The sequence below is a fragment of the Parasteatoda tepidariorum genome, chromosome X2 (assembly GCF_043381705.1).
Source record: "Parasteatoda tepidariorum isolate YZ-2023 chromosome X2, CAS_Ptep_4.0, whole genome shotgun sequence".
Classification (NCBI taxonomy): Eukaryota; Metazoa; Arthropoda; class Arachnida; order Araneae; family Theridiidae; genus Parasteatoda; species Parasteatoda tepidariorum.
Window position 1 is genome coordinate 58,746,544 of NC_092215.1, and position 26,017 is coordinate 58,772,560.

General features: G+C 32.7%; 2 protein-coding genes across 2 annotated transcripts in view; one reads left to right on the forward strand and one right to left on the reverse strand.

Annotated features, from left to right (window-relative positions):
* Positions 1 to 291: 291 nt before the first annotated feature.
* The window catches only part of LOC107445898 (uncharacterized), a 38,663-nt gene continuing 12,937 nt past the window's right edge, over positions 292 to 26,017 (reverse strand). The window contains exons 2-3 of the mRNA XM_016060386.3: positions 18,788 to 19,285; positions 292 to 610 (exon numbers count right to left, since the gene is read on the reverse strand). Coding sequence (XP_015915872.1) covers positions 487 to 610; positions 18,788 to 19,284 — 621 coding nt within the window. The 5' untranslated portion in view covers position 19,285 and the 3' untranslated portion in view covers positions 292 to 486. The remainder of the gene's footprint in view (positions 611 to 18,787; positions 19,286 to 26,017) is intronic.
* On the forward strand, positions 20,933 to 24,457 carry LOC122271801 (uncharacterized). Its single transcript, XM_043054183.2, has one exon. The coding sequence runs from the start codon at positions 20,933 to 20,935 to the stop codon at positions 24,455 to 24,457; it is 3,525 nt and encodes a 1,174-aa protein (XP_042910117.1).

Consider the following 26,017-nt stretch of genomic DNA (forward strand, 5'->3'; position numbering starts at 1 on the left):
TTTTTATTATTATTAAACCAAATATTAAAATAATTTTGCAAGATTTTATCTGAGTTTTATAATTTTGAATAAAATTATTTTTAGAGATAAGCGCCATAATATCTCCAGATTGGATGTTAATATAGTGATGATCTCAAACCATTTTACCAACAATCACCGATTTTAGGAATAATTGATTTTAGTTATTGACGTAATTAGAATTTATAACAACATATATGTAAGGTGTTCCAAAAATATATTAAGAATAAATAAGATTTATCAAGAGGAATAAAGGAAATTATTTTAAGCTAATTAAAGTGTTCTATAATTTTATTGAAGAGTGAGCATTACAAAAGATATTGTATCTTACAATAACATTGCAAAATGAAACCTTTGTTATATTAAAAAATTTTATTAAAAAAAGGCTGCCAGCAGTGTAAAACTAAAGATGAAATTCAATAAATAAATGGTACAATGAAATATGTATTGTCAGTCCAGCTAACAACATTATTCTACTTCGTTGCATACTTGGTAGAGATGTTTGCAATCTTCTCCGCTTCGACCTCTTCGTGAAGCAGTATAATTTTCTTGAAATGTCTTTTGATTATCCAAGGCATAACTTGCTGCATATCTGTAGCAAATAAGATACTTTCTTAGTAAAAATTTAAAAAAGCAGCGGATAGAAGTACTTTTAAAAAATTTAGTATACATATCAGAAAATTAAAAATTTTATAAACATTTATTAAAATGGGTAAAGAAAAACAAATTTTGTCTTAATTAAAAACTTACATTTCTGAATTTTGAACTTGAGTTTTAACTAAATTAAAGGGTTTCAACGACCCTTAACCAAGTCAAATTTTTTTTTTGGTTTTCATTGATGGACCAACTTAATCTTGATGGTTACCATCAATAATTCCATCATGAACCATTATAATTTTGAATGGTTACCAACATAAGTAACCATCACTCCAATGTAGGAATTCAGACTGATTTATGATGGTCCAACATAAGAATAGCAACTTGTTTTGATGGTTTGTTCATGTTGAACCATCAGAAATTTCCATCATAGTTTCTTAGAATTCAAATGTTGGAACGATCATTAACAATTATCATCCTGATGTAGGAATTCGGACTGATTTATGATGACCCAACATAAAAAAGAAACAAATTCTTTTAATGGTACCACCAAAAATTTCCATTAATCCATCATGGAAATGTATAGTTGGAACCATTGTGGATTGTTGGTCCATGAAAATCAAAATTTTCTTGATGGCTAACCATCATAGTATTAAAGTAGTATTTTCCATTATGGAATGATGGAAGTTTGTTGGCATATCAAAAAGCATAAACGCATAATGGAAAATGTTGGATGATGATGACCATCAAATGTTGGACCATCATTAATCGCACTGAAACAGGGCCGGATTATACCTTTCGTAGGCCCTAGGCACAGAGCCGGATTATACCTTTCGTAGGCCCTAGGCATAGCCGTTTTTGCCCCCCCATTCCTCCCCTCTTTCCCCGCTAAAATTTTCTTGCATATTTTTTTTTTACATTTTTATTAATATGGGTTTTAATTTACGAATTTGTTTATCTAACTTTATCTGCAATACCGACATACTGCCGATATTGCAGTTGATATCGATAATACCATTTTTGGTGAAAATTTACTCTTCCGATTTAGAGGAAAACTTTGTAGATGAATTTTTACTATTTTCAAATTTGTATGAGCATAAATCTGCACAAGAAATGTTGAAGGCTCAAATTAAAGATAAACTTGTGAATACTTTTCCTAACGTTCACATTGCATTAAGAATATATTTGTCGATTCTTGGATCAAATGCAGAAGGAGAAAGATCTTTCTCCAGATTAAAATTTATAAAAAATTATTTGCGTTCAACAATGAATCAAGATCGTTTGGCATCTCTCGCACTTATGTCTATTGAATACGACATTTTGCGTAGTTTGGAATTCGACAGCATAATACAAGATTTCGTTGAATCCAAAAATCGCAAAAAAGTAATATATTAGATCATAAGATTCTGCAAAATAATTTATTACCGAAAAATATTATATTTTTATTTGTATCTTCATAATTTTGTGCAAAATACACTTGTTGTTTTTAAAGCTAAATTATTTTGGTCAATAAATTTTTTTCTCCCAAGTTTTTCGTAGGCCCCTGAATTTCGTAGGCCCTAGGCACCTGCCTAGTGTGCCTATAGGATAATCCGGCCGTGCACTGAAACCAACGTAAACCATCAAAAAAAATTTATGGGACCATTAAGAATTTTGACTTGGGTAATGTCTATTTTGAGATTCTTGTCAAAAATGAAGCCACATTGGAGGATGTTTTAACGAGAGAGAAAAAATGTGATTATTCAAGTTTCATCTGGCAATCGAGTTCATTTTAATGTTTTTATTTTTGGTTTCCTCAATAGGCTCTCCATATTAACGATGGTTCGTTAGATAGTTTACACGCTAATACTTGTTGATGCATTAAAATCCTTCGTAATTTGAAGAAGGGTTACACGTCTTTAATGTTTAGTGATTCTCGCCAGTCGTTGTTAGTTCTGTTCTTTCATAACCGCAGTATTGTTAGAGAATTAATTTTATACCGTATTCCCGATACTTTCGGCATACTCGTTATATGAATGAAAATTAAAATTTTATCGTTACCTTGAGATGCTAAAAGTCGCTTAAATTTGTATAACTTGCCTATCTATTAACTTTGCCAAGCACTTGTTGTCTTATATACTGTAATTGGTTGCAAACATCTGTTATTTGCATACTGGTGTTTCTGACTTTTTTGCGTGCTAGAAAAATCATGTCAGACTTTAATATTAAACTAACAAATTTAAAAATATTTTGAAATTATTTGTATAAAAACTAGGTTAGATATCAAATAAATCTATAAATAATACAACTTCACATAAAGTTTGTCACAAAGTGCTCTTATGTTTCATTCACTTTCATGACCGCAGTGAAGTCAGAGAAACTTACGTATAAGTCACCTTCATAAAAAGAATGTTCAAGTGTGACCAAGTTTTAAGCAAGGATCAAGGGACCGGAATTTTTTTAAATAAAGGAGCATAGCTTCTTATACGATTACACTTTTCTATGAATACAGTGGTGGAAAAAAAGTTTGAGACCACTTACTAATTTTTAAAATCAATTTTATTAAAACCAATTGGCACTGTCATTGCTTCAGAAATGTAACTTTAAGGACGTGTGTCATTCACACAGATTCGTAGTTGACCTGATTTTCCTGATCAAAAATATTCTATCCAGACTTTTACCTTTTCGTCTTAATATTCCTGATTTTGTGCGTGTTCAAAGCATCTCATTTTCTACGAATACAAGTGCGTATTTTAAATGAATTGATTAAACGAATCGAAAGATTGGGATTTTTGATGCAATAACTTTTGTTTATATTTCATTTATTTATTTATTTTAGTTTGTTAATTGCCCTATTTAAAAATAGTCTGGTATATGGATACTATATGCACTGTTCCAAAAAAAGTCCTGATTTTTTTTCTTCGGTCCACTACGAGGAATAGCTTGCTAATATAAAATATGCTTTTTTAAATAATATAAATTTATGTTTTTCAATTATAGACTCAGGGGCCACCACCAGGGAGGGGGGGGATTTTTACACTAAATAAAACGAATAGTTTGGGGGGGGATTTAGAATTTGCCCAAGAACGCGCCCAGCAGCTTTGGGGGGGCACTGTATAGACTAATACGAATATCTGAAGAAAGGTTGGAGACCACAACCGAAATTAGTTGAAAATATTTTTTCAACGCAAATTAGGTCTATACTTTTACACAATTTAACGTAATAAAGTCAGTAAGTAAAAGGTTGCTGTGGGAAATCGTAAATCACGCGTGTGGGACTCTCAATTCTAGATTAAATCGCATTGTAAATCATGTTAACATGAATAGAGAGGGAGCGATTTAAAAAAACATATGAAGTAAGTAGTTGTAAATCATTTATATTTATCGAGGCGTAACCATTTTAACGACGCAAATCGCGATGTTCGCTTCTTAAATTTCATTAATACTAATTGTAATACAAGATTCCTGAATAAAAGTGAATCTGAAGAATGAAATTATTCCCATTCGAACGCAGAAAGTTAAACGGAAACGATAAAAAAGAACATTCAAATTAATAAAATTAAAATTACGAATAGTTAAGTATTAAAGATAACGAAGTTAACGCCATAAAGAAATTTAAAATTCTAAAAAAACATTACGCGTATCGAACATTAACGAGATCAATATACAAAAGTGAGGATTATTAGTAAGAAATACTTCAGCGAAAGGTCCGAAAATCTGCAGACAATAGAGCAGGGTTTCTTAACCTGTGGTTCATGGACCCCTAAGGGGTCCATGAGTCATATTTTGGGGGTTCGCTGACTGCTCCTAATTTTTAAAATGTTTGGAAGCCTACCCATTGCTTGTAAAGCGAGCTATGGCAGCTATAATTCCATTTGCTACAGTGAATCTTTGCGAAGCGGGATTTTCCACACTTGTGACAATAAAATCAAAATATCGAAATCAATTGAATGTTGAACATGATATGCGCGTTGCTTTACCGAATACCATCCCCCAATCCAATTTATTAATTAAGGAAAAGCAGCAGCAACTTTCACATTAAAAATTTAAATTTTAAAAATTTTGAATACTATTAAAATAATAAAATTAAATGTTTTCTAATAATTGATGCTTTTTGCAATAATTTTTTTCACAGGGGGTGGTCCGTGACTTCTTAAAAATTTTTAAAAGGGGTCCATTATACCAAAAAGGTTAAGAAACACTGCAATAGAGCAAAGGGAGAGAGATGACCCTTATAGACGATTTCGTAATCTCGCTCGTCCCTTGACGTGCCAAGTTTCGCCAACTTTATGCCCAGAAATTTGACACCATAACGGTATTTCAATGGAAAACAAATCTTCGTATTTCGACTTTAAATAACATTTAAAATTTTTCTTTTCCCCCCATTTTTCGCAGATTGACAGAAAAGAGTCAAAATAACAAGCATATGAATGGACTCAAAGATTTTGATTTTATTTACTGAGATATTGATGTTTAAAGTTGACTAATTTTAGTGTTTTTTTCTCCAATCAGCATTGCAGTCATGATCTGCTGTTTAGATTTTATATAGTGAAGAGCGTTTCTTCCTCCCTTTTGTTAGGGGCGGTTATGTAGCTCCCGTTTCACGCGATTTGCACTTAAAGTAATTAAATGATTGATAAATCTTGCTTAAGGAAATTAGAAAATAGAAAGAAAAAAATTCAAAATTTTTATTAATTTGAAATTTTTACAAACTATTGTTATCACTAATTGAAGTTTACTTATGAAATTTTACAGAAAAATCTTTATTAGTTTTAAAATTACATTCTTTTTAAAATAAATAAATGAAAGTCTTTACTGTTGAATTTTAAATACTCTTGTTCTTAGACTTAACGTTAATACTGAGATGATTATTGCTTTAATCTAAACAAGTGATTTTTGAAGCTAAATTAAGCAATAATGTAGCTAATGGAAATTTTTCGAATGACAAGTTGAGGAATATTTTATTTTAGATTATTTTGAACTTTATATTTTTACCTGAAATGTATTTAATTTTAAGGATAATAAGTTAATTTTTAATGTTCAGTTTTTATTTTATTTAATTTTTTATTACTACAGTTAAATCTAAAGAGTTGCTAACTTTTTTCAATCGAACGCCTGCTGTAAAATAATATCTAAAGAGCAATTTTATTCTCCCATTAAATATTAAAAACTCAATCTTTGTTTTTTTAACTACTGTAGAAAACAAAACTATAAGAAATTAAAGTTAACCTCAGTAACAACAAAAAATTGAAGAAAAATAAGGTAATAAACTCTGTAGGATTCAAAGATAATAGCGTTCAAGTAAAATGAAAATTAAAAAATAAATATGGATTTCATGCTTTTTGATCACATGGCATTATGTTACATCTCTATCAATAAAAACAGGGTTTTTTTAAGTTAAAAAATAGTTTATACAAGCAAAAAAATGTGCGGAAATCCAGGTAGGTAAGTATAAAGTAACAGTAAAGTGTACATTAGTAACACAGCTCTAATTATTTTATACATTTTATAATGTATTTTGAATAAGAAAAGGTTGTTGGTCCATGTGATTGTTTCTGTTGATTCTTTTCGGCCAAAACTAGCCAAAGTATATTAATGAGTTTCTTTATTCTTTTTTTTTTTTAAATTGTATTAAGCTACTTGTTATATATATCTGTATTACCTTTAATAGTAAGACATTTATCAGTTTTAATCTTAAATATTTAGCTGTTTTTACTTAAATGAAAAATAATTTTATTAAAAGAAAAAATATAGGAAATTACAGCTTGAATCACTTCAAACATAAAATGCGATACTGTGAGTTATGTATGTGTATAATAATTTTGTCGAAATCTGAAAAAATTAAACTTACGATTAGAAGAAATATCGCGAAAACCGAAGAAAAAACAACGGGAACAAACATCTGCTAACAAAGTGAACCTGATAGATGGCACCCTAGTCACCGGCTTTCACCCTAGTTCAGTTTTCCTGCGATTTTCCTTAATTTCTTATACTATATCGATTTAATCCGAATATTGTACGGCAATACTATAGAAAAGCAGACACTTCAAATGCGCAAAAATTGACTTGTCTCAAAATTTTCAAGTTAATTAGTTACTAACGTTTTAATAATGAGACGTAATGTATTCTATGGGGAAGAATCCGCTCTTTAGGGCACTAGAGGGATTTGGCGAAAAATAATTGGGTTACGAAATAGTAATCGCAAAATCACCTATTTCTTGCTCTATGGTGGAGACTTGTGGCAACTTTTAAGAAAAAGCTATACCACGGGTGAAACTTTTCATCGCCAATTTTCTTTCACCTTCATAAGTAATTTAAAGTATTGTAGTGAAACTACCACTATAAACATTAAATACCGATTCACTAGTATATAAGACGTGTAAACTTGATTCTATCACGAGGTACCTTTTGATAGATGAAGGTTGACATAGTCGATAATTAATACCCCTCAATGGTGACCTGCGGTCGTGATTTGAACTCGCCATCATCGATAGATGGTCCACATTAAATAGTTGATTTGCTTAATAAATATAGTGCTCAAAATAAATAAATAAAAAATTTTGAAAAAATCTGGTGAAGTAAATAAGAGTCTCGCGGCCAAAAAAAATAGCAAATAATTGGAAAAAAAATGAGCGAAACGAGATAAACGAAAATAAAGAAAAAATAAAATGAGCAAAAATGATATATATATAAATTAAAAAAACTGCATTAATCAACTATCAACTAGTGGTATTCATTCATCGAATTCTATCACAGATAAAATTCTGGAAGGGGAGTAATGTAGTGAAACTACCACTATAAACATTAAATACCGATTCACTAGTATAAGACATGTTAACTTGATTCTATCATGAGGTACCTTTTGATAGATGTAGGTTGACATACCCGATAATAAATACCCTCAGTATAAAAAAATTCAGGGCAGTTTCAAAAACTGAAAAGAAATTTTCAAAATTATAACAAGTTATGAGGTGATAACTTAGGATTACACAATGGGGAAGTTCTCTTCCAATAATTTGTTTGCATTACTGATATTTCGAAGTTTTTTTCAGCAATTGAAACTTTATGGCCTATTTTAGGTTTCCTTGAACTCCTTTTTTTCGACTTCAAATTTTAAATTAGTTATGCAAATAAACTGAGTGAAACAGAATTTACGATTATAAGTTTTTCCCAAGGTATAGCGTTCTCTTTTTCTTCTCCTTTTCATACATCGCTTGTTCTTACCATTGATATCTCTAGGTTATATAGAGCAAAGAAAAATGAGGAGATGATATCCTTCAGAAACTCTGATAGACTATTTCGCAACCAAGCTAATTCTTAGCGTAGGCTTAGACACTTTTATTCGTAATAACTGATTGAAAAACTTATTTTAAAATTTAAATAAATTTAATTTTATTCGTTAAGCCTTACGTGATGGATCAGACATGATTCAAAATGCTCATGCTCCTTTTTTCGTTACGAAGCCATCCACGTTAGATTTTGATAGTCGTCAATAAGACATCTGGTGAATTTCCACAGTAACTTCCCAGTTCTTTGAATGTCCATCTAATGGACGTTCATATGACTACCAAATGGATTATGGTGGGTGTTAAAATTGAGAGCTAGTAGACATCCTCTTGACGATTTTGTGCGATATTGGTCTTATGAGGGAAATATTTACGTTTTCGCTTTAAGCTCGGGTTACAGTTAACTTAGCTATGTCACAAAATGAAATTTTGACTGGTAACCCATTATTTCTAACCAGTCATAAAGCAGATATTCTCCCTTTAAATGGCGGTGGTAAAGAGAAACCAAGGGTTATAGGAAGATAAAAACTTGATCATATGTTACAAACACTCCGTGACAATTTTATGTAAATAATACGCTGACTGAACAATGATATACTAGTTTTTAATTAATGCAGATACTTCAAATTACTTAATGGCATTTACAAAGGAATTTCTGGTTTGAAATCCAAAACTATGATTTGATCTTTCAGTAGTCGCTTTAATTCCTGTTAGTTATTCATTATTTATAGAAATAAATAGCCAATATTTAATTAATTATCATTTTCTACAAGGTAATTGCAATTATATTATCTCATTAGATTTCTTGATACAGACTGACGTTTTCTGGTCTGGTAAGATGTATAGGTTTTTTGATGTATTAGTATTTTGAAATTGTAAAATGATTGAAAATTACAAATTATTATCTAAGACATATGTTAAAAAGTACTTTTATCTCAGATTTTAAAATACGTAATCATACGAGCTTGAAACGTTTAATAAAGAGAATCTTAAAATTGAAAACTCATCATTGTATCCGTAATCTTTTTAACTAATTACTCTGAATCCAACTAATTATTCCGTTAAATTTTAAAAAAATATTTTGAAAAAAAAATTCATACTTTGAAACATTTAAAAAGTTTAAGTAGTATTTCAGACGATTAAAGACACAAATATCTATGATATGATCGATGCTTTGCAAAAATATATGCTAATTCAAAAGTCACAGTTAAAATTCCTCTCCGTGAATCGAGAAAACGCGTATGAATTTTTTCAAAGGCGGAGAAAAAATATAGCACACATGACCTGCCGAAAGAGATATGACGGCTAAATCTTTAACTTCGACCGTGACCTAATGTTACAGTTGAATTAGGAAACCGGTCACTATTGAACGGGTTTGAAAAAAGATGAAGAGCTCTTGTGTGAGAAATAAGTGTCCATTAAATGCCCAAATTTTATTCCCTCATAGTCTTGATTTTCAAAATTGTGGCCAAATAAGATGAAAAAAGGAATAAATAATACGCAGTAGTTTGCAGAATATCTTCTTATTTGCTTTATTGCTCTTTTCTCACAGCAATTTATCTAAATTCATTCCTAAGAACTAATATTCTGCTTCAGATATTGAACTTCCCTGGACTAACATGAGGTGATCGGTTATATCTGATCCCCTGACCGTAATGGACTTTCTATATGTCAACGACCTTATGGAGTATATCTGACTACGTCTGATTTGGAGTATTAGCCCCGCGTACTAAGAAAAAACATGATTTTTTTTCAATGGCATAATAACCGCAGTGTTTTTTTCTTTCATTATGGACAATTATAGCATCTCTTAATCTTTTTTTTCAATACTAACTTACTGGAAATTCTCTCCTAAAAACGAATATCGAATTGTTTTTTTTTGCTCAAAAGGTAGTTTATTTAATTATTAAACATTTAAATTGCCCAAAAAGGCCTCCGTAAGTGATGCAATCAAAAACGATCCCTGATTGGTAATGACGTCATATGTGCTGAAGGGAAACTTTATTTTATTTTTAGTTTATTTTCAATCCCAACTTATTGGAAATTCTCTCCTGAATCCAAAAATCTGATTGATTTTTCCCCCCAAATATTTATTTATTAAACATTGAAATTGCCCTAAAAGATATCCCTGATTGGTTTACGTGTGCTAAATGGAAACGTACCATTTCCATCCACTGATGTTATTTCAATGGTCTTTTAGTTTTGATATCACTTATATCGTATGAACATCCTTTGTATATTGTTAGTAAAAATTTTATGAATTAAATTTACGGCTTTGAGAGTGCTTGCAAAATGGAAGAAAAATTTTTAAAGCTTCAAACTGTGTATTTATCACTAAAATAGCTGAAGAAATGATTATTCAGCTTTTCATAGCGAATCAACATTTCTTTTCTGATGAAATCAGCGGTGTTAAAGTTCATAGAAAATATTATATTATTCCACTTATTTTTAAGTTGAAATAATGCTCTATTGCAGCCTAATTATTTAATTAAAATCAGTCGTAGATTGGATAGAAATAGTTAACATTTAGATACAGGGTGGATCATTTTATTATTCGGTATTCCATTAAAACAAATCAGTGTTTTCATAAATCTAGTTCATTAAAAAATATCTATCTATCATCGTTATAACCCATGTGCTAATGTTAAAATATTCAGGTAATAAAATTTAAATTTGCCTTTTTTTATTTTTTTTTCTGGAGTTGAAGTTTTTGTTTCTATATTTTTTAAAATAAATAATTACTAATGCAGTTTATTTCTTAATTTTCCTACTATATATTAAAAATTGAATACACATTAATGCTCATATATATTCTCAATATTATTCTTTGAGTAAATAGGTTATAATTAGAAATTTTAATTCCTCTTTCTGCAATGTAGTATTTACAGAGTATGATTATTGTTAATTTTTCTTCTTATTTCTACGAACTATTTGTCAGTGTTTGCAAAGAATTCTAAAATAGCAAAATTAATGCATTGTACATTTTTTATAAAACAAATTTTTAAACTAAAAATGGGTGAAAAAATTTCAGGTTAATCACTCGGTATCGCCGAAAACGAGGCAACACTTTCACGATTCTAGTTCATTGATATATGTCTATCCATCATCATCGCTTTAATCTACGAGCTTAGACTTAAAATTTCACTTAATGTAATTTATTTTAATAGCCACATAAATTCAGCGAGTATCTAGACGTTTTTGTTTCGCTAAAGCTAAAGAATCAAAATAAATAAATAAATAAAAATAATGCAAAATGAAAAGCAATTCTAATGCACTTTTTTTATTATTTATTAAAAAAACAGTAATGTTTATATCGTTCTCAACATTCTTATTCGTTGAGTTAATAGGAATTTTGCAAATCGAAAAATTATTTTTAGATGTATTTATAAAATTTAATTCCTTTTTCTGTTGTGTAGAACTAAATAATGCAACCCACTCCTAGTGCAAGATTCGATATGCTGGAAACAGACGAAGAGCGTTTGGAGTTCTGCTCTACATTTGCTAGTCATTGCGTCACTAAGGAAGCCATTGATAGACAAATTGAGAAAAGTAAAGCTGCAATGCAACGGCAAATAACCGAGGAACACAAGCCACCTTACATCTGTGAATTTCAAGTGAGAGCTCTCACCATCAGAAGAAATGAACTATTCCCTGAGGAGCCTGATAAAGAAATCATGCCTATGGAAACAGTCATGCTAAACCAACCTGAAAAGCCGAAGGAATCCTCAGAGATAGAAACAACTCCTGAAACGAATTCTCCAGTACCGGATAACAGCATTGAAAACAACTCGGAGCTTAATGAAGAGGCCTCGGCCTCAGAAACCGAGCCCCAGACCCAAAACAACAAAGAACCATCAGCCAAGAGGAGAAAATGGAAGAAGAAGAAGCAAGCTCATGGAACCACTGCAAAGCCTACTAACAGCCCTTCTACTCCTGTTTCCCTCCCAGTGCCTGAGCCCACTACAGTCACAGCATCGGAACCCAAGGAAGAACAGCCACTCAAGTCTGCAAAAATCCTCATCCTAGGGCTTCCAGATGACTTCAAAATTGAAGATATTTCTCTAGAAATAGAGAAATTAGGCATCAATTCCCATAGAGTTATCCAGTTCAAGAAGAGGGTGGGCGGAGCCTATAGGCTCCTCCCCCTTTTCCTCGTCATCACTCCACTGGCCAATCAGCAGAAGATATACTCCATCTCGAGTATCAAGCAGATTTCCATTAGCACCGAGAGATTTCGTGGCGGCCGACGGCCGTTACAGTGTTTTCGATGCCAGGGCTACGGCCATACTCAGCAATCCTGTACCAACCAGCCAAGATGCATGAAATGTGCAGATTTCCATTATTCATACCAATGCGAAAAGGACAGAAATTCTCCCGCCAAATGCTGTAACTGCGACGGGAACCACACCTCCAATTTCACTGGGTGTGAGGCCCGCCCCTGTCGAAAGAGACAACAGACCAAGGACACACCTGCATCTACAGCTCATCGCCTAGTCTCACTTGTGAAAGAACTGCAGGAGCTCCTTAAAAATCTAAAAGTGACAAGCCTACTTCAATCTCTACTAAACGGGGCCACCCCATCTCAACGATGATCATCACACCTCAACTCATGCCCTACTCCAATGATGTATGCTTTCATCTATTTTAAATTTTAAAATTCGTTCTACTTCTAACCTCAAGGAATTACCTCATGGACCCACATCACACGATGAAGGGGTAAAGGGCCGTTCCGGCCTCAGGCACCCTGAACAACCACCAAGACCAGCACAATTCTTAGATCGGTTACTGCTGCTACAATGCCAGGTTATACAGATTTAAGTGAGTTTGAACGTGGTGTTATAGTCGGCACACGGGAGATGGGACATAATATCTCCGAGATAGCCATGAAATTTGGATTTTCACGTACTACCATTTCACAAGTATACCGTGAGTATCGGAAATCCACCAAAGTCCCCAGACATGATCATTATTGAACATATTTGAGATGCCTTGCAACGTGATGTTCAGAAGATATCCCCACCTCCTCTTACTCCTTCTGGTTTATGGACAGCCCTGCAGGATTCATGGTGTCAATTATCTCCAGCACTACTTCACACATTGATCGAATCCATGCCACGTCGTGTTAATCTTTTAATCTACTGAATACACAGGGGACTGTATCAATGTGAGCAGTAAAAATTCGAGGTTTTTTTTATATTTTCATGGCTAGATAAATAAATATATATATAATTTAAATGAAATATTTTAGAATCGAGCTTGATGAAATATTTTTCGTATACGAAAATATTTTTCTTCTCTAAATAAAGACAATTGTGCCAAGTGAAAAGAAACCTTCAGTATTCAATTAATCAAATAAATTTCGCATTCACATGGATTGACACATAACTAGAACTTTTTTTATACATTCTTTATAAAATAAACTTTCCATTGCAAACTTGTCACTTTAAAGTCCAACTTCACCAATAATAAAGTCATTATAAATTTCTTAAATATTGCAACAAAAAAAAAAAAAAGAAAGTTGTTAAATTAAAATAAAATTATTGTTAATATAAAATTAGCAAGCAAGTTGAAATTCGATGCATTATATTAGCAGAGCTGCCAACTTTGTAGGCTATGTGGGAAAATTTCTTTAAGTGGTAGGAAAGTTTATGCTTTAATATATGATAATTTGTTTTAAGGTTATTTTCCCCACCACTACATGTGAGTGATTCAAAAGTTAATATAAAACTTCTCTTAGTTCCTATTCTCTCGTGGATGAGGCTTTTAAAACGTTTGCAAAATAAACCTTAGTTCTGAAAGCTTAAGCTTTTAACTGTACCATTCTGTAAAATATTTTACAAAAAAAGCATAGTAGTTGGTAGTCCCGTATAAGGGTATACGAATGAATAATCCTATACCACGTGATCAAGCAGTTGACCTTGGTGAAAGGCTTTTGAAATACATGATTGAAAAAGTCTGTACTGTCTACAAGGAGATAAATGCTTCTACGCAAAATTACGGACCATTTAACTTTGATATCAGCCAGCAGTGGCATACAAAATCGGGAAGAATTTAGGGCTTAAACCTCCTTCCTCTTCCGGTGTCCATCAATAAGTAGGAAACTAGAAATGTTTCTTTTTTTTTTCCAAAAAAAAAATTTTTTTTTTAATGAAATAATTTATTATGAGATTTAAAAAAAAAAAAGCTATTTGCATAAAAAATAGTATTTATAACATTAAAATAATTGCTACACCGTACCCTTCCAGTCTAGTCTTTATTCAAAAGAGTAAACAACGGATGAAAATTTATTCTAAAGCATCCCCCACAAAGCCTTCTGATCCCTTAGAAAATAGCTGCCAATTTATAGTATGAGAAAATGTCATTGCTTCTTAAAATTACCTCTGTTTTATCTGAGGATCTTTGTCTTTCCACCTGGACTTATAAAAATTTGTAAAAACTGACAATTATTAGTTTATTTTGATAATTTTCATTTCGATGGAAAAATCACGCCAAATTTGCGAGTTTTATAAGAGTTTATTACTATTTTATCACCCAGATATGGCAGGATGGTATAATAATTCCCTCAATTGCAAAGGAATGGCTTTTTTGTTTTAATTGGCGAAAAATTGAAAAATCTTTTTTATTTGAATCGCTTTTTCATTGAAATTATTAATTGCTGTTTTATTATAAATTTACGCTAGTTTTTATCACATTTTATTACTTTTCGTTTTATCATTATCCAAATCGCGTTTGATTTGAATCACGTTAAAACGAAATGTTCATCGAATATAAAAAAAGACTCCTAATAAATTAATTCCTTTAGAGGTAATGTTTGTACTAAATCATTTTATGATTGTGTACTCATGCTATAGGTTTGAATTGTGATGGTATATTTCGTCCATCAAATTCATTTAATTCTTTTAGACAATTAAAAATAAAGTATTTTGATATAAAAGTATTTTTAGAGGTAGTTTGTTTTTATCAAGAGACATTTAAATTTTACGTGGTACTTAGTGTGTCGTAGTATATTACGAAAAATATGCACACAGACGAACTGTGAAATGACTGCGGAGCCAACAATAAGTCCACTATAAACTATAGTATGACAATAATATTGTTCGAAATAGTGATTGCAATAGTACTTAATCCAGTGTGTGTAATAGTGGTGGTGTAGTTTGTGTGTGTTGTCGATCCCGAGAGCTATGCCGGCGGTAGCTTAGCTACTGCAGGGTCACCCAAGCCGGACAGGTCGGAGGGGAGACACCAGACAAAGAGGAACACCCTGGTCCTCCAAGTTGGGGGTTTGGCGTGGGGCCAACTACCCCACTCTGTAAAAAAAACTTCCAGTTCAGAAACCTCAACAATACGTGGAAACTGGCAGGGCTCAACCCAAACGACTTGGAACGGAAAAGGACTTGAAAATTGGCACTTGGAATGTTCGCACCCTGTATAAAGGAGGTGCCCTGAAAAACTTAATTGAAGTACTTGTCAACTATGATATTGATATCCTAGCGATCCAGGAGATCAGATTGCTGGGACAAGGCATTTTGGATAGGAAGGATTGCAGAGTTTACTATAGCTGCCAAGAAAAATCCCACCAGTTTGGTGTCGGATTCATCGTAAACAAAAAACTGAGAAACTTAGTTATTGATTTTCAGGCCATAAGCATGCAAAATCAGAATCAGGAGAAGACATTACAATATCACATTGATCTGCGCCCATGCACCAACAGAAAACAAAGACGAGGAGGAAAAAGACCTATTTTATGACCTACTTATGAAGTGTTACGATTCATGCCCTGTCCAGGATGTAAAGCTGGTTCTTAGAAACTTCAATGCTAAGGTTGGAAGAGAACAATTTATTAGATCCCATGCTTCTGCTGAAAGCCTACACCCTGAGACTAACAGAAACGGACAGAGACTTTTTGATTTTGCTGTTTCAGAGAATATGTTTATTTCTAGTGCAGCATTCCCACATAAGAAAATACACAAGTACACCTGGCGATCCCCAGACAGTTTAACCTTTAATCAAATAGACCATGTACTTGTAGATACAAGACATCGTAGCAATGTGTTAGCTGTGAGAAGCTACAGAGGAGCAAATGTAGACATCGACCATATTCTGGTCATCTCCAAAGTTAGACTTGGGTTATGTAAGAAATTTTTCTCTAAGAAGAAAAACACCATTCTTAAACTAGACATCGCTAAATTAAATGATCCCAGCATCCTTAAAGAATTCAAATGCAAACTATCTAGATCCATTGAACTGGAAAAAGAAAATTCAAATAGCATCTTCGATTGGAACTCAGTTAAGGAAATCATTTTAAAATCAGCACGTAAAACCATGCCATGCTTAGAAAGTAGTACCAGAAGAGAGTGGTTTGATGACGATTGCAGAAAAGCTACTGAGAAAAAAACAAAGCCTACCGACTGATTATCCAAAAACATTATATCAGAAGTTATGAGGAAAAATACAGGAAAACAGAATCTGAGGAAAACAGAAAAGAAATTACATAAGGAAAAGAAAAGAGCATATCTAGAGGAATCTCTGAAACTCCTGGAAAGCCGAAATAACCAAAAAGAATGTAAGAGGTTCTATAAACTAGTAAATAATATGAGAAGAGAATTTAAGCTAAAATCTATCACCTGCAGAAATAAGAATGGAGAACTTGTGAGCGAACTTCATCACGTGCTTAAAGTTTGGAAATGCTACTTTCAAGATTTGCTTGAAGCAAAAAATGAGACTCTCAACTTAGAGAACAGCCCTGAAGAACTGAACCCAGTTCGACATGTAGACATTCCCCCACCATCTCTAGATGAGGTTGTCATAGCTATTGAAAAACTTAACAACAATGGGTCGGCTGGTCCCGACTGTATACCATCTGAGTTACTAAAAACTGATGAACCAGAGCTTCTTAACGCCATCTATATCATGGTTAAAATTTGGGATAAGCAAAAATTGTCCATTGAATGGGAAGAAAGCTCCATTTGCCCCATATTTAAGAAAGGAGACCAACTTGAATGTCGTAACTATAGGGGCATTACACTCCTCAATACGGCATATAAAATATTCTCCAACTTGCTTTTTGCAAGACTTCTCTCTTTTACCGACAAAATAATTGGAGACTACCAATGTGGTTTTAGATCACAAAGATCTACTATAGATCAAATTCACACCCTAAAGCAAATTTTAGAAAAAACTAAGGAATATAATATCAAAACTTTTAATTTATTTATAGACTTTAAAGTTGCTTACGACAACATAAAGAGAGATAAACTACTGGAAACAATGGCCGAATTTGGGATCCCTACTAAACTCATTAACTTAACCAGAGCTATACTAAGCAATATATGATGCAGGGTTAAAATTCAAAATCAATTATCGAAAACATTTTCAACAGAGAGAGGCCTGCGTCAAGGGGAATCCCGCGTCTGTCTACTCTTTAATCTAGCTCTGGAGAAATGGATCAGAAATAGTGGATTAGACCGAAAAGGCACCCTTTAGAATAGATCAGTTCAGTTACTGGCATATGCCGATGACATCGATGTCGTAGGAAGGTCAGAGAGAGCTGTGAGAGAGGCCTTTCTGGCTCTTGAAACTTCTGCCACAAATATGGGCCTTACCATCAATGAAAATAAAACTGAATTTATGGAATCTCCAGCCACAACTGTAAATCATGATCCTTTATTCATAAATGGTTACACCTTTGAAAAGGTTAATGAATTCAAATACCTTGGAACAATGATCAATGACCAAAACAGCATAAAAACAGAATTAGACAACAGAGTTAAAATGGCAAACAAGTGTTTCTTTGGACTAAGAAAGCAATTAAGATCAAGCCTAATCAGTCGAAAAACTAAAATTAAAATTTATGAGACTCTTATTCTACCTGTATTGCTCTATGCGAGTGAAACATGGACACTAAACGCAGACACTCAGCGTACTCTTGGTGTTTTTGAAAGGAAAATCCTTAGAAATATTTTTGGCCCAGCACAGGAAAGAGGCTGTTGGCGAATCAGATACAACTTTGAATTATATAGACTCTATGGACAGCCACAGATAGTGCAGATCATCCGAAGCAATAGATTAAGATGACTTGGCCATATCTGAAGAGGCACAGAAAATAATGCAGTCTGAATTGCCATCTTTGAAAATCCTTCGGGATCTCGGGCTAGAAGAAGACCTCCAACTAGATGGCTGGATGACACTGCTAAATATCTAAAAGTATTAAAGATAAACAACTGGGAAAAAGTCGCCATGGACAGGAGGCGTTAGAGGCTACGTGTGGTTGAGGCAGTCAAGGTCTGTAAGGGGCTGTCGTGCTGAAGAAGAAGAATAGTACTTAATTTATTTATAAATTATTAACTATATATATATATATATGACTGTAAAAAAATTTTCTATTCCATTCATTGAGGGGTTTCAAAAATTGCAGATTCTACTGGAAACGAAGAGAATTTAAAGGGTTACTTTAACTAAATGCTAAACATTATGGCTGGAAAATGATTTGTTTCTTAAAAGAGTTTTAATTTAGAATTCAAATTTAAAAAGAAAAAAAATTATCATTGTGTCTTAAAGTGACGACTAAAGACACGAAAAGAAAATGGAATATTTAAGTATAAATGTTTCAGTGTTTTTGAATAAATTGATAGAATAAAATATTACTTAGTTAACATTTCTTTTCATTGAATTACTTAAATAAAATAATTTTATAAAAAAAAGTCAGCCAATTGGTGTAAGGGATTATTCTAAAAATGCATCATGGGATACAATTTTTATCAACATGGATCGATTTTGAAAGCAAGTTTTTTTTCTTCAGTGAGCAAAAAAAAAAAATTTCTCTCTACATTTGGTAACTAAGAATTTTTTTTCTTTGAATCTGAGATAATTTTGGAAAAGTTTCCGAATTTGTGAAATAAAATGCTTACCCTCCAACTTGAGCAATGAGATATCCTACTTCATGTCCATCACTTACAGCTTCTTTACTAGCTTCACACAAATACTTTTGTACACAACTACTGTTGTTTGTCAAAAAGGCACGGATGTATCCTTTTAAAAGCGACGCACTAGCTGTTGCTGCATCACTTAAAACAACACCTTTAGAAGAACGTGCTCTTTGCCCTAATGTGTTTTTAAGCATATCCAGAACACTCACAAAAATATTCAGGATTTGCTTGGATGTTGCGGCACTTTCTTCATCATTACCAAAGATGAGTTTTACAAGAGTTCTGATGACATTCTTTGAGGTTAAAAACTGAGAGACTTGTTTTTTGTTGCTATCTAAATCATTTGATGTCAAGGATGCGTGTTTGTTGTTACTGAATTTTCTTTCGTCGAATCTAGCAGCTCTTGCCGTTTTTTCTTCCTGATTTGGCAGCGCAAATGCTGAAGCCACCAACAGAAGTGTCACAATGAAAATTTTCATTCTGAAAAAGAAATCATCATTTTATATATATTAGCCATCTAGTTGCTTTTAGTTTCGAGTAATTATTTCTGAGCTTCAATATGAAATTTTCATTCGCTTAATACTTTTAAAATATGTATTGAAAATAATAAAAATTATCATCTTGGATTTTTCCATACTTTTGAAAATAAGTATTATTTAATATAAGGTTTTATTAGATATCTTGCTCTGATTTTTTTTTCTAAAAAATTCAGAACTTTACAAAACGATACACATTATTTCAATTTAATATAAAATTATAGATTTTTCATTATCGAGTAAAGCAAAAATCATTTTAAATCAAATCAATGAAAACCACTAACTAGTTCAACACCTATCTGTGTTGTGTAAACAGTTTCATTACTTTCTCTGAATGTGTAAGTGGTATTAGATGTGTATTATCCGCTGTAGAAAACTTACCTTTAAAATTAAAATATTCAACTTTAGCGTCAAATGAAGGCACAGAAGCAATTATTATTTTTTAATGGGTGCGTACAACAATTAAGAAGTTTCGGAGAGTTAAAAATTGAATTGAATAAAAACAATGAACATTACAGTTAGCTAAACTTTCAGTCAATTTTTTTTAAACTTCTGTTTGCAAACAGCAGCCAGAAAAAAAAAAGTCTTAATCCGAATTGTTTCCATTACAGAAAAACTTAGAATTTTTACACGAAACAAATAATAATTTGACCGTTTTTGATTTAATAAATACTGAACTTAAATGAGTAAAAAAAAAAAATTTCTTTGTTTTCATGGAACCGTTCAATTACATTTCAAAACAGAACTAAATACGAACGGACGTACTAAAAAAATTCCGTTTGTATGACGCCATACGAACGGAATACGGTGTTTTTCTCATACTCAAACAAATCTTATTATTGTTGTTGTTAATTTACGTCGCACTAGAGCTGCACAATGGGCTATTGGCGACGTTCTGGGAAACATCCCGGAGGACAAATCTTATTAAGGTCAAATAACAGTTTTTAGAGAAGTAGGTACTTTATTGCATGAAATTTTTTTATTTTATTTATTTTGTGGTGGTGGTGGTGGTATCAATGTTTTTTTTTTATTTTTAAGCCAGTCTTGCGAAAATCGATAGATAAGAACATCCTGGGTTCTTATTTCTGCTTTTAATGAGTGAAAAGCAGATAATTTTAATTATTATTGTAGTCAAAGTAAAATAATTTCACATTTTTATGCCGAAACGTTTGGAAACATAATAACAAAAATAAATTACAATATTTTCGTGTTCCGGCTAATTTTATTTGTTCAGTTTTGTATGCGAGCAGCGCCCTCTGTGTAAGCAACGAGAACTAGTGTGTGTATTAACAACCTCGAAAGAGGCAAGTGTGTGAATTCGATGTGCAAATAAAATAACAGTCCGCTGCATTAATATGTGTTTTGAGTCTGGTGTTAAGTAAAATAACATGGTCCTTATCCGAGCCTGAGAGGGTAAGCGATCTATGGACAGCAAAATTTTGTGAAAATTAAGCTGAAATTAGTGTAAAAGATTCAGTGAAACGTGTACGTGTACGATCGAGAATCGAAACTGAAACTCAAGTGCGTCTAACAGCGATCTGAGAAGGTAGGTGAAAGTTAAATTTATATTTAGGTGAATTAAACTATAAACATGTCTTTGACTAAATTAAAGAAAGACGAATTAAGACTCGTCGCAGAAGAATTAAACTTAACTGTACCGGAGGGTGCAAAAATTGCCGATTTAAAAACTTTAATTGAAAACAGCGAAGTGTATAAAACAGATCAAGAGCTATTTAAATGCGCACTGGATTATGCTATAGAGGAAGTAAAAAATAAAAAGTCCGATAGTGAATCTAAATTAGAATTTGAGCGAATTAAATTAGCCGATAGTGAATCTAAATTAGAACTTGAGCGAATTAAATTAGCGCAATTAGAAAAACAATTAGCGCTAGCTAATGTTCAAAAAGAGTTACCGCATAATTCCGTAATCGCAAAAGAAAGTGTTTCTGAGAATCCGAGTAATATTAATATCGAAACTTTATTAAAATCGGTAAAAACCTTAACTATACCTGTACCCTCACGAGTTGAATCTTATAATTTATTTTTTCAGTCGTTGGAAAAAGCATTCAAAACAAAAGAGGTTCCCGAGCAATTTAAATGTGAAATTCTTTTAAATATTTTAGGTGAGAGAGCTAACAATTTAATGGTTCACATTTCCGAAGAAGAGTTAACTAATTACGATAAACTCAAAGATTTAGTGCTAAAAGAATTTTCCCCTACACCACAAGAATGCTTTAATAAATTCCAAAGAGCACAAAAAATAAGTTCAGAGAATTATGTACAATTTGCGTCAAGGCTAAGTGCGACGTTTGAATATTATTGTCAATTACGTAATGTAAATGATTTTAAATCCGTCTGTGAGTTAATAGTATCGGATAAAATAATGAGTACTCTCGATAGAGAATTGATGACTCATATTAGTGTAAAACAGGGAGAAAAGTATTTTAAACCACATGAATTGGGGCGTGAGTGTGATATTTATTTATCTTCGAAAGGCAAAAGCAAAAATGAAACATTTTCGAAATCTTTCAGTGGAAATACTAAGCGTTACGAATTTAATAAACAAAATAGAGTTAATAATTCGAGTGTACAGAGAGGAGCAACAAATGTATTTTTATCTGAAATAAAAAATGATAACTGTGTATTATGTAAAAACAATGAGTCTCATGCTTTGCAATTTTGCCCCCAATTCAAAAGAATGTCTGTGCACGATAGAGTAGAGTTTGTAAAAAATAATAGACTATGTTTTAAGTGTTTTTCCCCCAGATGTGAAGTTAATATATGCAGAATGAGAAACTGCTTTCTATGTAAAAAGGCTCATCACAAACTTTTACATTATCCGAGAGAAATTAAAAACAATTCCTCCACTCCCAATATGGCGCCAATTAATGATCAAAATAAATCACAAACAACCGCGTTTAATGTAAGTGCTGAATCATTCGTTCCGAGAGAAGACACTACTCAAATAGTGGCGACCGCATGTTTTAAAAACAAATGCTTATTAAGTACGGCATTAATCCTCGTAAGGGATAAATATTCGGAATGGCAGATGTGTAGAGCGTTACTGGATTCGGGTAGTGAAACCTGTCTAATTTCAAATGAATGTGCTAATAAATTGCAACTTAAGAGTGAAAAAATAAATACATTGATTTCTTGTTTAAACGATACTTCTATGATGGTAAATGGGTGTGTTAAAGTGGCGATTTCAAATAAAAACAAATCTTTTGAAAGAGAATTAGATATGCTCATAGTTAAAAAAATCACAGAATTTATTCCGAATAAAACTTTAAATATAAATGTCGATTTTTCAAATTTCGTGGAATTAGCAGATGACACTTTTAATATTCCGGGAAAAATAGATTTATTATTGGGTGCAAATATATTTTACGAGTTGATAAAGTCGGAAAGAATTAAAATAAAAAATTCGCAATTGCTTTTGGTCAATAGCGTATTTGGGTATGTAGTGACCGGAAATTTAGATTCAATAAATGAATCAAAGGTTCACTGCGGTTTGATTCGTGATGAGGACTTAAATAAAACACTAGAAAAATTCTGGCAAATAGAAAATGTCGAGGAAACAATAACAAAGAGTAAAGAAAACTTAATTTGCGAGAAACACTTTGAGGATACTCATTTTAGAACTAGGGAAGGGAAATACGTTGTTTCAATGCCCCTAAAGGAAGATCCCTCATGTTTAGGAAACTCAAAAGATATAGCCCTCAAACGTCTCAGATCGCTGTGGAATCGCTTAGCTAAAGATGAAATTTATTTAAATTTATATCGTGATTTCTTAAAAGAATATGAGAAACTGGGACACATGAGAGAGGTTACTAGAGAAATTGAACCAGAGGTAACATATTATGCTACACATCATGGAATCTATCGTCCAGAAAAGTCCACGACAAAACTTCGTGTTGTATTTAATTGTTCTTCAGTAACTGATAAGAGAATATCCCTTAATGATATTCAGTTTAATGGAGGAGTGATTCAGGAGGACTTATATACTCAAATGCTAAGGTTCCGCACATATGCATATGCCTTTACTGCTGATATCAAAATGATGTATCGAACTATTTTAATCAATCCAAATCAGCGTAATCTTCAGAGAATCGTTTGGTGTGAAAATGAAGATGAACCGCCAAAAATATACGAACTATCTACCGTTACTTACGGCACGGTAAGCGCACCTTACTTAGCGCAAAGAACACTTAAACAGCTTTCAGTTGACGAACAAGCCAATTTCCCCATGGCTGCTCCCGTCCTGCAAAATAATTTTTACATGGATGACTGTTTGTGCGGTGCAGACACATTAGAGGAGGCAATTGAGCTCAAGCAACAATTAAAAGGGATTTTGCAAAGTGCTGACATGACACTACACAAGCTCTGCGCCAATCACGTGAAACTAGCACCAGATTCTGAATGTGATTATAATTTTGCAACGTTAATAGAGACAAAAACTTTAGGTGTATCCTGGAAACCAATTTTAGATTGTTTTCTATTCAGAGTAAAGGTATGCTTGGAGAATTCTTACACAAAACGTGACGTTTTGTCCACTATTGCCAAGCTCTTCGACCCGATTGGTCTAATGGCACCGGTAATAGCAAAGGCAAAGATTTTCCTTCAGCGTTTGTGGAGAATCAAAATGGACTGGAATGACTCTTTACCAGATGAAGAATATCGAGAGTGGCATCAATTTCTAGTGTCTTTAGAGAGCATCAACAATATAGAGATTCCAAGACGCATCTTCATCACTATTCCAAAAAGTGTAGAAATCCATGGCTTCGCTGATGCATCTCAGCAATGTTATGGTGCAGCAGTCTACTGTAAATCTAAAAATTCAATGAATGAGACTTTGGTTAGCTTGATAACAAGCAAATCAAGAGTCGCACCTATAAAAAGTCTAACTATTCCAAGACTTGAATTATGTGCTGCTGTTCTTCTGTCAAAACTTGTGAAACGAGTTGTTGCTGCGTTAAAGTTAGAAACTGTTGAAATATACCTTTGGACAGACTCTATGATAGTTCTAGCGTGGCTTCAAAAAGAACCCATAGACTTAAAAACTTTTGTCCAAAACAGAGTGGCCACAATACAAGAGCTATTTTCTAATCAGCGATGAAGACATGTACCAACTGATGAAAATCCTGCAGACTTAGTTTCACGAGGTGTTGATCCTGATAAACTTCTGCATAACCACCCTTGGTGGAATGGACCGATGTTTCTTACAGATAATGACTATCCAAATCGAACTATAAATTGTAGTGAGATACACGATGAGTACTATTCAGAACTGAGAAGCTCCACCAATGGAGACTTTGAGGACTTTCCGTCTGTGCTTAATATCCTTACTAATAATTTTATAAATGATTTAATTAGTTTAAGCAATAACTATTTTACGTGTTGTGAGTTTTCTGTTTAGGTTCGTGGAGATAGTAAAAACGAAGCAGAAATCAACAGGTCCATTAACAACAAGGGAGTATGAAAGAGCAGAAACCTTTCTGGTAAAAAAGGTTCAGGAACAAGAATTTTCTTTTGAAATAAAAAGTATTAAACGATCTGGAAGTGTACCATCAAACAGTAAGTTAAAAACTCTTAGTCCCTTTTCGGATGACAATGACATTTTAAGAGTTGGTGGTCGCTTAGGTAATACAGAATTTAATTTTAATAAGAAGCATCAGGTAATTTTACCCAAGAATAATAAGTTAACTTTAATAATAATAGGAGTTGCATCTCTACTTAATCATATTTGTGAAAAGTTTTGGTCTTTAAGTGGTCGATCAATTTGTAGAAAAATTGTCTATAACTGAATAACTTGTTTTAAAGCAAAACCAATAGTGTCAAGTCAGTTAATGGGCAACCTGCCAAAAGAAAGGCTTGTACCTGATTATCCATTTAATTGTTCAAGTGTTGATTTCATTGGTCCTTTCTTCATTAACAATAGAGGACAACGTAAAGGGAATTTGTATAAAGTGTATATATATATATTTGTTTGTTTCGTATAAAGTGTATATATGTATATTTGTTTGTTTTGTATAAAGTGTATATATGTATATTTGTTTGTTTTGTGTTTAAGGCTGTACATATCGAGTTAGTTTCTGATTTAACATCGGAAGCATTCATTGCCACGTTGAAAAGGTTTACGGCTCGAAGAGGAAAATGTGCAAAATTGTTTTCAGACAATGCTAAAAATTTTGTGGGGGCTAACAATGAGATTAAAAAGCTGCATGAAATGGTTAGGAAACCAGACGAAAGTTTAGCTGCTTATTTGGCAGCAGAAGGGATTGAATGGAAATTCATTCCGCCCAGTTCTCCCAACTTTGGTGGCCTTTGGGAGGCAGCTATAAAATCGTGTAAATATCACCTAAAAAGGATTGTAAAAGGGATAAACTAACTTACGAAGAACTTCACACGATTACTGTACAAATCGAGGGAATTATGAATTCCCGACCGCTTTGTCCCTTATCAGCCAATGATAACGATTTTGAAGTTCTTACCCCTGCACACTTTTTATTAAGCAGATCTTTAAATTCTATTGAAGAGCCAGATTTAACAAAATATAAAGAAAGTAATCTCAAAAAATGGAAAAAAATAACAAGAGTAGTTCAATTAATGTGGAAATTATGGAGTCGTAACTATTTGAACCAATTGCAACAACGAGGCAAATGGATGTTCCCAAAAA

Coding starts and splice junctions, on each gene's coding strand:
- LOC122271801 (XM_043054183.2), top strand. CDS start 20,933: ATGTCTTTGACTAAATTAAAGAAAGACGAATTAAGACTCGTCGCAGAA.